Source organism: Pelmatolapia mariae, linkage group LG12 (assembly GCF_036321145.2).
Source record: "Pelmatolapia mariae isolate MD_Pm_ZW linkage group LG12, Pm_UMD_F_2, whole genome shotgun sequence".
Classification (NCBI taxonomy): domain Eukaryota; kingdom Metazoa; phylum Chordata; class Actinopteri; order Cichliformes; family Cichlidae; genus Pelmatolapia; species Pelmatolapia mariae.
Genome location: NC_086237.1, coordinates 21,565,189 through 21,578,240, shown reverse-complemented (window position 1 = coordinate 21,578,240; position 13,052 = coordinate 21,565,189). Strand labels below are relative to the sequence as shown.

At 39.8% G+C, this 13,052-nt stretch overlaps 2 protein-coding genes across 2 annotated transcripts; both read left to right on the top strand.

The window, feature by feature from the left end:
- The first annotated feature begins 5,780 nt into the window (after positions 1-5,780).
- Positions 5,781-6,890, top strand: LOC134638263 (NACHT, LRR and PYD domains-containing protein 1-like). Its single transcript, XM_063488783.1, has one exon. It carries the CDS (start codon positions 5,781-5,783, stop codon positions 6,888-6,890), a length of 1,110 nt encoding a protein of 369 aa, XP_063344853.1.
- A 2,312-nt stretch (positions 6,891-9,202) lies between these two features.
- LOC134638262 (NACHT, LRR and PYD domains-containing protein 1b allele 3-like) lies at positions 9,203-10,353 on the top strand. Its single transcript, XM_063488781.1, has 2 exons — positions 9,203-9,211; positions 9,262-10,353. Exons 1-2 carry the CDS (start codon positions 9,203-9,205, stop codon positions 10,351-10,353), a joined length of 1,101 nt encoding a protein of 366 aa, XP_063344851.1.
- The last annotated feature ends 2,699 nt before the right edge of the window (positions 10,354-13,052 follow it).

The following is a 13,052-nucleotide window of genomic DNA, read 5'->3' as shown; positions in this document are numbered from 1 at the left end:
AAGGGAAATTTTAAGCATAATGCTGCAGTTTTGCATGGTGGAGTGGGACCACTGAAAGTGAAGAGAAGACCAAAGATTAAAGCCGTAAAGGGAAAGTTTCCTCATTGCTTTTACTGACAAGGGATGTTTGTTTGCAAGGACCTTTGGAGACATGTCTGCAGATATCCTAACAAACCAAAAGATGACACAGATAAAGAACCTGGAAGAACCAAAGTACTCTGGAGTCTCAGTGTTATCCGCAGGTGTCAAGTGGAGTGTGGAAGGTTCTTGCTGTTATGAAACAAGATGAGATTGCCTCAGCTGTGCAAAATGACTTTACTGTTATTCAGTTTGCTCAGTCCCTCTACAATAAACATGGAGAAGACCCTACAAAGTATGATTATATACGACAGAAGCTTCGTGAAGCTGGACGTTTGTTGTTGTGTCTGCGTACAGAATTCTCAGTGCATAACATTGAAGAAGCTGCTAGCTTCCAGAGAGTTGTGCAAGCGGTAAAGAAAGTTTCAGGTTTTGATGAAGAGACACTGTCATACAAAACTCCAAGCCTCGCACTGAAACTGGGACATACACTGCGTAAAATGTCATTATCGATTGTCGAGCCCTCATGACAGAGGATGAAGCCCTAATCAAATCCATTGATGCGTTCAAGAAGTTGTATGTCTCCAAAGGTCCGAGATGGTGTCTCACCGTGCCTTGAACACATTGAGTGGGGCAAAGTTTAACAAGCCATCAACATTGCCCTTTACAGAAGATGTTCGGATTCTCCATCACTACCTTCAAAAATATGCAGAAAGTTCCTTTTGCAGCTTAGAGAACGAAGCCACAGCTCAGAATTATGCACAACTTTCACAAGTTACACTCTCACAAATCATTGTGTTCAATCAAAGACGTTCTGGAGAGGTTTCAAAGTACCTCAAAAGTTTTCTTAAAAGAGACAAAACAGCACTCCACAGAGATGTTGCCGTGGGGCTCTCAGAAATGGAACAGAAACTCTGTAACAATTTCTGTACAGGGTGGGCCATTTATATGGATACACCATAATAACACGGGAATGGTTGGTGATATTAAAGTCCTGTTTGTGGCACATTAGTATATGTGAGGGGGCAAACTCCTCAAGATGGGTGGTGACCATGGTGGCCATTTAGAAGTCGGCCATCTTGGATACAACTTTTGTTTTTTCAATAGGAAGAGGGCCATGTGACACATCAAACTTATTGGTAATGTCAAAAGAAAAACAATGGTGTGCTTGGTTTCAATGTAAGGTTCCTGTGTGCTGTCAGATGTGTATTCATGGTAATGATAAGCTATTTAAAAATGACCTCACTGTCCTTTTAAAGACCCAAGATTGTTCTTTTTGGTCCTCATAAAACACGTAGTTGTCAAATGGACAATGTCTCCAGAAAACAGAATAGAGCAGGGGTGGGCAATCTCAGTCCACGAGGGCCGATGTCCCTGCAGGTTTTAGATCTCACCTTGGGTCAACAAACCTGAATCACATGATTAGTTCGTTACCAGGCCTCTGGAGAACTTCAGGACTTGTTGAGGAGCTAATTTAGCCATTTAAATCAGCTGTGTTGGTTCGAGGACACATCTAAAACCTGCAGGGACACCGGCCCTCGTGGACCGAGATTGCCCACCCCTGGAATAGAGTCTGGTTGGTGTGTATCAGTGTATCATTGTATCGAGACTCCTATAGGGAGTGTATGTGGTCTGAAGTGACCCAAATTTTTTCCAGATTTCTTTTAAACACTTTAGCCTCGCTCCCTTGGCACAACACAGAAGAGCTACCTCGTCAGGCCAGGACTCTGCAGTCTATTTACACCTACAGGCCAGTGGACACTCTTCCAATGATGAGGATGTACACATCCTGGACAGGGAGGAACGCTGGTTTGAGCGCAGAGTCAAGGAGGCCTTTTACGTGAAGAGGGAAAGACCATCTCTGAATCGAGGAGGGGGCCTAAGGGTGCATCCTTCACCATCTTACAATGCTGTGATTGCAGCCATTCCCCAACTCTCTGTGAATGGTACTCATGGCCATTGATCAGTGTTCTTTGATCAGTGGGTTTTGGTCAGTGATTGTTGATCAATGGTCATGGGAATTTGCATAATTATGATTAAGGAACTGACCTCACAGCCCATTGTTCCTTCAGTGGGCTGGTTTCAGTCGTTATGCAAATGTACTGTTTATAAGGTTGAAACCTGCAGTCAGCTGAGACTGAAGAAGTCACTTGGATGAGTGACGAAACGTTTCTCCCACAAAACGCTACGTCCAGATGAACAGATTCAACTTTTGGAGATTTACTTTCCTGGATGATTGAGAATGCATCAAGAAATCTCATTAGCGTTTTGGTATTTATTTGTTAATTAAGCTCAATGAGGGGCAATTCTAGGTTCAAACTTTCAGGAAAACATTCATTTTTCTATGTTTATAAATATTTCACATTTGTCTGATGCTGAACTGATGGATTCTGGGATCCTGTGGCGTATGCTTTGTTCTTGTCACAGCTGGGCCAGCAGTGAGGAGGTGAGGAGGAAGATCCCAATAGCAGTCAGTGGCGGAGGTGCGAGTGAGTTTTATTTACAGTTACACACACACTATAAATACACACACTAGGTAATCAGGAAATGGCACACAGGTGGGGACACAGCTGGAACTAATGGGCATAACAAGACACAAACATACAAAGTAAAACAGAAACTCACAAACAGTTTTACAACACAAACTCAGGGACACGAACACAACACCGGGAGAGGACACGGGTAGGGAAAACAGAAACACTAAACACACGACTCAAACTCTAAGAACAAATACAAAACAGCAGAAACTGGAAAAATAAAACAAACTCAAAACACTGGACCCAGGACCATGACAGTTCTTAGTATCAGTTTGATTCATGCTACAGAGCACACACACACAAACACACACACTGTAGTTTTCTGTCAGAGTTTCACATGCCTCTTCTTTTTCACCCATTAAAATAAATTCTATTAAATAGATTTGCTGTTGTATTTGTCTTTGCTGCAAGCCTCTGCTCACACCTTAAAAATCTTTGCACCTTGCTCACTATTGATATTTAACTTTTAATTCAGTTATTTATTTAATAACTTATTTATTATTTATTTAATAGTTAAGTATAAACTGAGTTACTTCTTTGGTTTATTAATTGAACCAATAACCTATCCAGCTTTCCCAGCCGCTTTGATTATTTTTAATTAACTGTAAACCAATAATGAAAATGAAAGATGCTAGTGGAGTTTTTTCTTTGTAGACAGAACAATGAAGTAATTTCAACATACCAAGGACATCTTGTCCTTATCAACAATTCACTTACTGGAAACCAGATAAGCCATTTATCCAATACATGACATCAGCAGTCAGGGTAAGCAGTCTCACAAAAGCTTTTGTCAACATTGTCAGCCTGGCGTTTGAAATTATACTGTTAGATTTACTGTAAATGTGTGTGTGTGTGTGCGCGCCACATATTTTTGGCGTGTTCCGCTTATTTAAAAGTAAAGCTAGCAAAAATGTTCAAAAATCTCTCAGTACTCAACTTCTGTCCTCATACATGCTCCATTAAATTCATATTTACATATGCCCAATACTCTTAGTTATTTACTGAGCTGTAGCCCTGACTTAGTCTTAACAATTTCAATAAGTTAATAATAAGTAGAAAAATAAAAGTCAAAGGTGGGATCAGAATAATTGTAAATTAAACTAATTAACTAGCTAACTAATTGTAAATTGAATGTCAACGAGTAATACTACATTACTACTCTACTCCACTGTATGCAACCAACTGTTTTAGATGGTAAGGAATAATGCTTTGTTCATTAATCAATATTTATTAATTTATTTGTTTTTTGCTAATCGATATAAAATGGAAACTTCAACACTGACACTCCTACTGTCTGCGCACCACGGTCTTCCAGTAATGATGACGCAGTGTTCAAGAAAACAGACTGATCAGCAGGTGTTGGTTTAATCGATTGTTTAACATAAGTTACTAAACAATGTACCCAGGTGTGAGGCGAGTATCATCACAACACTGAAACTTAACACTTAAGTTAACTTAACGAGCCCCCACTTTCACTTTGTTGTTCAGGCCTCAGGTTAGAAGTAGTTTTTCCTTATGAAATCAGAAAGTACTGGAGGTCAGTCCTTGATTCAATGATGAGGACAGTGAGTTCACATGCCGTCACAAGACAACCCAAGGTGCTGACCTAGTATGAGTAATGGGCTTGTACTTCTACAGACACTGAAAACATTCCAGTTACAATGTGACTCTTACCGATCACAGCAGGGCTTCATTCCATGGTGTTAGTAAGGTATGAAGGTTATGAGTCTGTAGGTTCTCAGTGTGACTCACTGCAGCCCTGCTCATTCTTTACATTATCATCAGTGTCTGTCTGGGCATCTGTCTGAAGCTACGTCAGAAAGATGTGGGTGGGTCCATGAAGTTTGTCATAAACAGAGGAAACAAAACTAGTTTCCATCATGTAGATTATATTTAGAAGTCTGATGTCGTTAACGTCATTCTAAAGGAAAATCCCACTGAAGTACCATCTGGTGCAGTGAACGATCCCAGTGAAGAAAGAAAAGCAGAACTGAATCCGTCCTACAAAGACAAACACCAGGTAAAGATATGATGGAAACAAATTTTTAGCATTTTCATTAGAATAGTCTACAATTTTACAAACGCAATTTACATGTGAACAACAAGAAAAGGCTTTGGGGCGATCGTGGCTCAAGAGTTGGGAGTTCGCCTTGTAATTGGAAGGTTGCTGGTTCGAGCCCCGGCTCGGACAGTCTCGGTCGTTGTGTCCCTGGGCAAGACACTTCACCCGTTGCCTACTGGTGGTGGTCAGAGGGCCCGGTGGCGCCAGTTTCCGGCAGCCTCGCCTCTGTCAGTGCGCCCCAGGGTGGCTGTGGCTACAACGTAGCTTGCCATCACCAGTGTGTGAATGTGTGCGTGAATGGGTGAATGACTGGATATGTAAAGCGCTTTGGGGTCCTTAGGGACTAGAAAAGCGCTATACAAATACAGGCCATACTTTCTGAGAGTGAAGTGTGAAGTGTGAAATGTGAAAAATGTGTTAAATTAATATGTGTCTCTTATTAAAGGCCAGGGTCAGTTAAATGACAGATTTATTTCTTTTTTTTCAGTTCTGAAAATCAAAACCCACACCTGCATGTTATATTAGGTTAGGATTTGGTTAGGTTAGGAATTATTTAATACTAAATGTCTTAAAACCTTTATGAACATTAAAGTTAAAACTTAATTCAAATGTATTTTTCTGGAAACAGGAAACTGAAGAATATCAACAGGGCTGAACGGAAGACTATAAAAAAAGCATCTTTAAAGACATTTTAAAAGGCATACATTAAACCAGAAGAAACAAGAAATAAGATGTTTAAGAACATTTTCTCAGTAAAGAAAAGAAAAGTGAATGAATTGCAAAAAGTTAAAGATGAACCACACAATCAAAGATCTGCAGAAGCAGGAGAAGGAAATCGCTCACATGGTGAAGACATGGAGGATCCTGTAGGAGGAGACTGCTCCTCCGTTCCCAGAAGGCCATCTCAAATCCTACCAGACAACTCTCCTGTCTTGGGATCACGCATCTTCCCATGCATCTTCCCATACAGAACATGGTCCTCTTCTAGGCTGTCTCCACGCATTAAATTAAATAGTCATCACTGCAATATCGGTGATGATGAAGTTATGGAGAAAGAAACTGTTATATGGCGATCAAAACCATTAGCAGCAAGCTTACCTGACATGAGGTTAAAGGAGTTTACACCTGGCATCACTGCTGATGGGTCTGATGATGAAACCTACCTGTTGCAGTGCTCCAGTGCAGGTCTGTACCAGTGCAGTGTGACCGGCCTGGTGTTTGACATGAAAGGAGAAGGAGACGTGGTTTACAGGATTGTCTCTTGGAACAGGAAGCTGCTGGCCCAACACCACAAGAAGCCTGCAGGACCCCTGTTTGACATCAAATGTCAGCAGCAGTCTGTGTGTCAGCTTCATCTCCCACACTGTGAGCTCATCTCCACAGGTGGAGGTCAGTTCTTGAAGGTCGCTCATGTGAATGATGAGGGAATCGAGTGTATTACCCCTCACCAGATAACAGAAACTCACGTAGTTATAAACATCACAGGGTTTTCTTGTTATGGTATTTTCAGAGATGACACTTCTTCCCCTGGCCAAGTCAAAGCTTTGATTTTCCTCTTCTACAAACCTCTAGTTAATCCTCATCCGAGGTCTGTCCTCAGTGTGTTGTTGTTGCCGCGGAATGTAGTGATTCGTCATGTTTTGCACGCCAGGAGGGAATTAAATGGTAAAGAGATGTACATAGACACACATTCGCGATGTAGTCTGTTTCCAAAGCAGGTTTACACTCTGTCCACTGCTCCCGATGATGACCTGATTGTAGTTCAACCAAATGAAGCAGAGTTTCATGAGGAGTATTTTAACAGCTCATTTACATTATTCCAGGTGATTTTCAAAAGAGACATTACAGATGTTAACCTGAGTCTGACACACCAGAACAGCCCCAGCTGTGTTTGGAAAAGTGAGGTTTGTCTTTTGCCCAACAGAATGAGAATAGTGAGTCTCCCTCCAAATGAGAGGCTGTTAAATGTACGGACCTCCATTATTAATGGGATATCAGGACCTGTTCTCAGCAGTCTGCTCGACACACTGCTGGAGAAAAAGGTGATAACTGATGCTGAGAGGGAGGAAGCAAACGTAATGCCAAACAAAAGCAACAGAGCTCGTTTTGTTATCGACACTGTGAGGAACAAAGGTGAACGTGCAAGTTCACAGATGATTGAGTCTCTGTGTGAGCTTGACTCCTTCTTCTGTGAGTACCTTGGGCTGATTTAAGGCATCTGGTAAACCTTTGATTTTTTTTCAGGCGTTAGTTACAACATCAATAATCAAAAGTGATCCAGTGTCAGTGGAATACATATACCTGTGTGTCGCAGTGACTCCATCTCTCATTCTCTCCATCTTAGTTTGATGGAAACAGGACTGCTCCATCTTTTTTTGATATTTAAGCAAAGTTGGATCCAGCCTTTTTATTCAGACTGAAACTGGCTATTAATATTAGTGTTACATGGTTGATAGTAATAATGAACACATAATAATAATATCTTTAGTTTAATCTGAGATTTCCTTTGACTGCATATAGTGAGTAAAAAAAATTGCAACACCACACTAACGCCACATTTTATCTGCATGATTAGAAACAGCTTTTAACAGAATTGTTAATGTGAAATACAAGATTGTATGAAAAAATCTACCAATTAATCCATATTTTTTGTTTTTTTAACTCCTAAAATTTAAAGCAAATGTCTGCACTTTAACATAATATTAAACACACATTCGCAACTTTAATGTGTTTCAGCTAAAAACAGAAACTAAAATTGTTATTGTCCCGTAATTTCCAGACGTATCTGTATGTATTTGATCTATCCTGCATCCATCTCATCGACTGCGGTGTTTCTTAATGAGGTTAAAAAAAACAGCAGGAATTTGATCTTGTTGGCCCCAAATTATCTGATGTGATTGTTTATTGTTGTAAAGTCTTAAAATATTTTGCATTTGTTCACTTTATGATTCACTATTCACAGTAAATTTGACTTGAATCCAACTTGTTTCGAGTACTAAATGCTTTATCTGAATCAATTGCCCTGAAATTAAAAAATAAAAAATAAAATAAATTTTAAAGAAGTTTGGTTGATTTTCCTCAAAGTGACCCTGAAGGCCTTCACACACTGCACCCATGTGAACATTTCAGACGGTTCGTTATGTGGTTCTGAATCTCTCTGAACTATTAGAAACAGCAACATGAAGATTGATAACTTTCTTAGCAGCACCTTTAATCTCCACAAAACAAAAACAACACTTCCTGTGTGCAGCCCCCACGAGACTTCCCTAGCAAATCAGAAGCCAGGAACTCCCAGACTCAGGTAACTGCAGCATTCAGTACGTACTTATTACTGCTTTGAAAGTGCATGTAAACATTCAAATATGTAAACATGTAAATATCAAAACATGTAACCATCAAATTTAAAACAAAATGGGTACATAAGTAGCTCTATAATCCTCATAAACACTGTGTTGTGTATCAAATGACATAAATTTACTTCACAAAACCTCACAAAATTATTTGTTCTTCGTGCAGCCGTTTACACTGACTGCCTGATTTCACTGGATGAATTTGCAGCATTTATTTTTTGGACCAAGCTCGACTTTCCCAGGTTAACAGATCTCACCAATCGGGTCACTGCACAAGTGCTCTCTTGAATCAAAATGTGCATCAACACTGAATTTACAAGGAGAAGAAACAGTTAAATAACACATAAATAACTCTAATTACATCAGACACACAGCTAGACGCTGCTCAAAATATTTCTCTGCCTGAGATGTGGTCTCAACTTTGCCAAGAAGAGCTCAAACTGTCCCATTAAGATCCTTAAAGCAGTTTTGATTCAACTCCCCCAAAAAACTATGAAATTCTCCACCTGCTTTCTTCTCCTGATAATCAGATGAACTCAGAATCTTTTTTCTTCTTCAGAAAGAAGAAAAAACACGGACTCCAAAGCAGCAGAATAACATAAGAAAAAAGAAAAACAATATAGAACTGGAACACAAACCCTTCACAAAACCTGAAAGAAATCATGAAGCCACAGAAAGTCAAAACCTTTGCCTAAGACCCAGGACCAAGACATATTCATTTTAAACTGAACTGAAGGATGAGACAAAAATTCCCAAAACATCTTTTTGGCTTTTTTATTTTGCAAACACAACTGCACAAAAGAACAGTGTGTCTACCTTCATCTTCACTGTGGTTTATGAGATTTTCTCAGCATTACCTGCAAAACCCTCAAGTCATCACTGTTCTCACATGCATGACTGGCCATCGTCTGGTTTCCACCACAAAGTCCATCTATGTGGCTCTTTCACTTTAGTGCCCAGTTTTGATTTTAACAGCCAGTTTCATTTCACTACAAGCAAGCTTTCTATATGTTAATGACGTGACAGTTTCACATTTTTGCAAGACAAAAGGAATTTTTATTTATTATGGGACACATTTCAAATGCAGTACATGGTTGAACATTTCTTTGTTTTTCACGGACCTGACCTGGCTTCACCTTTAATTTTTCTTTTCATCTTTTTTTTAAACATTGACCATGACAATGGTTCAATAACTATTAACATTTACAAATTAAAAACACATGTTTGAAGATAGAAATATGAACCTATCCTTGACATCACTGTTGATGGCTCTTATGATAAAACCTACCAGTCCCAGTGCTCCAGTGCAGGCCTGTACCAGTGCAGTGTTACCAGCCTGGTGTTTGTCATGGAGGGAGAAGGAGACGTGGTTTACAGGACTGTCCCTTGGAACAGGAGGCAGCTGGCCCAACACCACAAGAAGCCTGCAGGACCCCTGTTTGACATCAAATGTCAGCAGCAGTCTGTGTGTCAGCTCCATCTCCCACACTGTGAGCTCATCTCCACAGGTGGAGGTCAGTCCTTGAAGGTCGCTAATGTGAAGGAAGAGGGTATTGAGTTCATCCCCCCTCATCAGATAACAGAAAGTCATGTTGTTATAAACATCACAGACTTTTCTGGTTTTGGTGTTGTCAAGGATGGAGACTCTCCCCCTGGCCCAGTCCAAGCGATGGTTCTGCTCTTCTACAAACCTCCAGAAGAACTTAATCTCAGATCCTTCCTCAAAGTATTGTTGTTGCCAAGGAACATCGTGATCCATGATTTTAAAGACAAGAGGAGAGAATTAGTTGGTGAAGAGATGTACATAGATGTACCCTCAAAATGTATTCTGTATCCAAAACAGGTTTACAGTCTGTCCACTGTCCCTGACGATGACCTGATTAACATTCAACCATATGAAGCAGAGTATCCTAACTACTCCATCACAACCTTCCAGGTGATTTTAAAAACAATGATTGCAGATATTAACCTGAGTGTGACACACCAGAGCAGCTCCAGCTGTGTCTGGGAAAGAGAGGTTTGTCTTTTGCCCAAAAGAGTTAGAACCATGATTTCTTCTCCAAATAAGAGGCTTTTAAATGTAAGGAGCTCATTCATTGATAGGATATCAGGACCTGTTCTCAGCAGTCTGATGGACAAATTCCTGGAGAAAGGGGTGATGGTTGATGGTGACAGGGAGGAAGCAGACACAATGCAAAGCAGGAGCGACAGAGCTCGTTTTGTTATCGACACTGTGAGAAGGAAAGGTGAAGCTGGCAGTTCACAGATGATTGAGTTTCTGCGTGTGCTTCACGCCTTCCTTCACAGAAATCTTTTTTTGATTTGATGCATCTGGAAAATTTTGTGATGTTTGGCTAGATCTGATTGAGTCTTTCAGGCTTCAGCTACAACATCAATAACCAGGAGTGATCCAGTGTCGCCCATGTATCACACATCATTGTGTTGGAGGTTGATTTTAGTTTAATTTGTCCAAATAGGACTAATGCAGCTTTTTTTTATCTTTAAGTAAAGCTTAATCCACACCTTTATCTTCAGACTGAAATCTGGTTTGTACCTTGTGGTGAATCCTCTTGGGGGTTTTTTGTTTGTTTTGTGAAGGCTCCTGTTTATGATAGGTAAACGTATGATACTGAATATTGCCATAAAATGTAGTGATGTGCGATACCAGTGATTTCCTTTCCGATCGGTACCAAGTAAATTCAGGGTGGTATCGACGATACTGATCTGATGCCATACTTTGTACAAAAAACTATTTTATTTATTGTATCTTTTATTATATCTCAAATTATAGACTCATTATGATAACAGGACATCAGATTACTTGTTCTTATCACTTAATAATGCAGAATTATCATATAGAATAAAAACAACAACTAAACAACTGAAGTTGTGCGCTATTTGAACACGCTGCCACCTGCAACACTAAAGGACTCCATGAGAGACGCCTGTCTCGCCCTAGCAGCACCTGTCCCCGTCCTCTCCTCCTCTTCAGGTCGCCTCAACATACGCTCGTCATATTCTGTGACATGATTTACACTGAGGTGTTTGACAAGGTTAGTGATGTTGCCACAACACCTCATTTTCTTGCCATATGTATCGCAAACCACGTCTCAGCCGTTTGTGGAGGTAAAATACGTCAACACATGACTCCGTTTACGCTGAGTCGTTGTTGTGAGTGCGCACGCCAAGGGGCTGCTACACATTTATACAGCCATATTTCACACATGGCTATGAAAGGCAGAAGAGGAAGTACTTACTTCCAATGTAGACAATCCGAATGATATAGTTTCTTTTCACTGTGTTCCCGTTAATAATAAACTACAAATTTACCCTAAATTACTAAAATATCGATATTTTAATATGAGAATCGATTCTTGAACATAAATGACTGGTATCGGAGGATTCGATATTTCAGGCGTGTTCAAACGTTTAGCTGGCATTTCAGAATTTTGCTGAATTTTTCAGACTTTTTCTTTCAAGTCTCTCCATCTCTCCTCCACCTTTAACCTTCTTCTGTCACCCTATTTCATCAGCCAACTTAAGTTGTCATCAGAGACGCAGGGAGACCTCCTGTAAGACCCTGCAAACAATTAATAGGTGCTTAAAGAAGAGCATGGATGAATCCTGAGAACTGCGTGGGGTTGTTCCTCTCATTTAATTCATAATGTTATTGATAGTTCGTGCAAATCCACTGGTGAAGAACACGAGACGATTATTGTCACGTTACTTAAAGTTTTGCTGACAGTTGTGGTAGTCTGTACGCCACAATGTATACATGTGCGGTCTGTTCAAAACTAGTTAATGCCATCAATTCCAAAAAAGAGGATGTGGTAAAGAGAAGCACATTTCACAGACAACCAACCAAACCCCGATTTTAATCAGAGAAAAGAAAAAATAAATAAATGTAATAGTAAGGATTTGAACTGTACATTTGAGAAGCTATTTTAAAAACATTTAGACTATATATGTAGTTATTGCTCTCCGCTAATACTTTTAAATTCTCCATAATTATGCTTTGGGTAAAGCTTTAATTTGACTTGATTTCCCAGCTGCACCTGTCCAAGTTATGACTCCAACTTTGCTCTGTAAGGTTTGGTGAAAATAGTAAAGAATAATAATAAAGGCCTTCAGGAAAAAAGTTATTTTTAATCATCCCTCTTTATCCCATGTACAAGTCAGTTATTATGAAAAGTTTCTGTTTACGGTAACTTATGTTCTTACCACCGCCATGAATAAGAACAAACAAACAAACAAAAAAAAGTTTTACGGACACTTTTATTATTTCGTTTGAGAAAATAACAGAAAATAAAGAAGCGCAATATTAACATATATTTTCCTCTTTTTTTCACAGTGAAAATAAAAACAAAATTGTAGTCGCGGGACGTATGAATGAAACTGAAAGAAAAACCATGACGTCTGCTGTTACGTATAATCACGTTGTTGGTGAAACGCTTTCCTGTTCTTCACTTTTCGGATATTTCACTCAATTCATTTAAATTCCCTGGTAAACAGCTCTTTGAGAAGACTTGTGTTCTGATATTTCAGTATCAGAAATGTGTGCGGCAACATTGCGCCTTTCTCGCTCCATTATTTAAGGTCTTAGACTGAAGGGAACCCGAAGTTCCAGTCTACCTGAGGGAATCACTCACTTTAAACTAAGTCGTGTACATTCTGAATGCCAGCAGATTTCCTGTGCAGACAGATAGTGATCAGATTACTTCATGATGATTTGTATTTTTTTCTGCTTTTTGCCATTTTTTTTTACATCACGTGGCAAACGGAAACAACTGTTCATCTTGTCCGGTTTTCCTTTAAGTGAAGTATTTCATGTAGCTACTCGAACAGTTTTACTGTCGGTAATGTTGGACTTATTCCAGGCCAGGAGTGTGTCAATAAGAGCAAATATTCAATGTCGTTAGTGGGATTTGAACGCACACCCCCAGGGAAAACTGCAACCTGAACGCAGCGCAATAAGCCACTCTGCCATCCTGACACACTTGCGCTGAATAATCGTGCACAGCTACT

Bases quoted from the DNA above. Each gene is read 5' to 3' on its own strand.
- LOC134638263 (XM_063488783.1), top strand. From the start codon at position 5,781: ATGAGGTTAAAGGAGTTTACACCTGGCATCACTGCTGATGGGTCTGAT.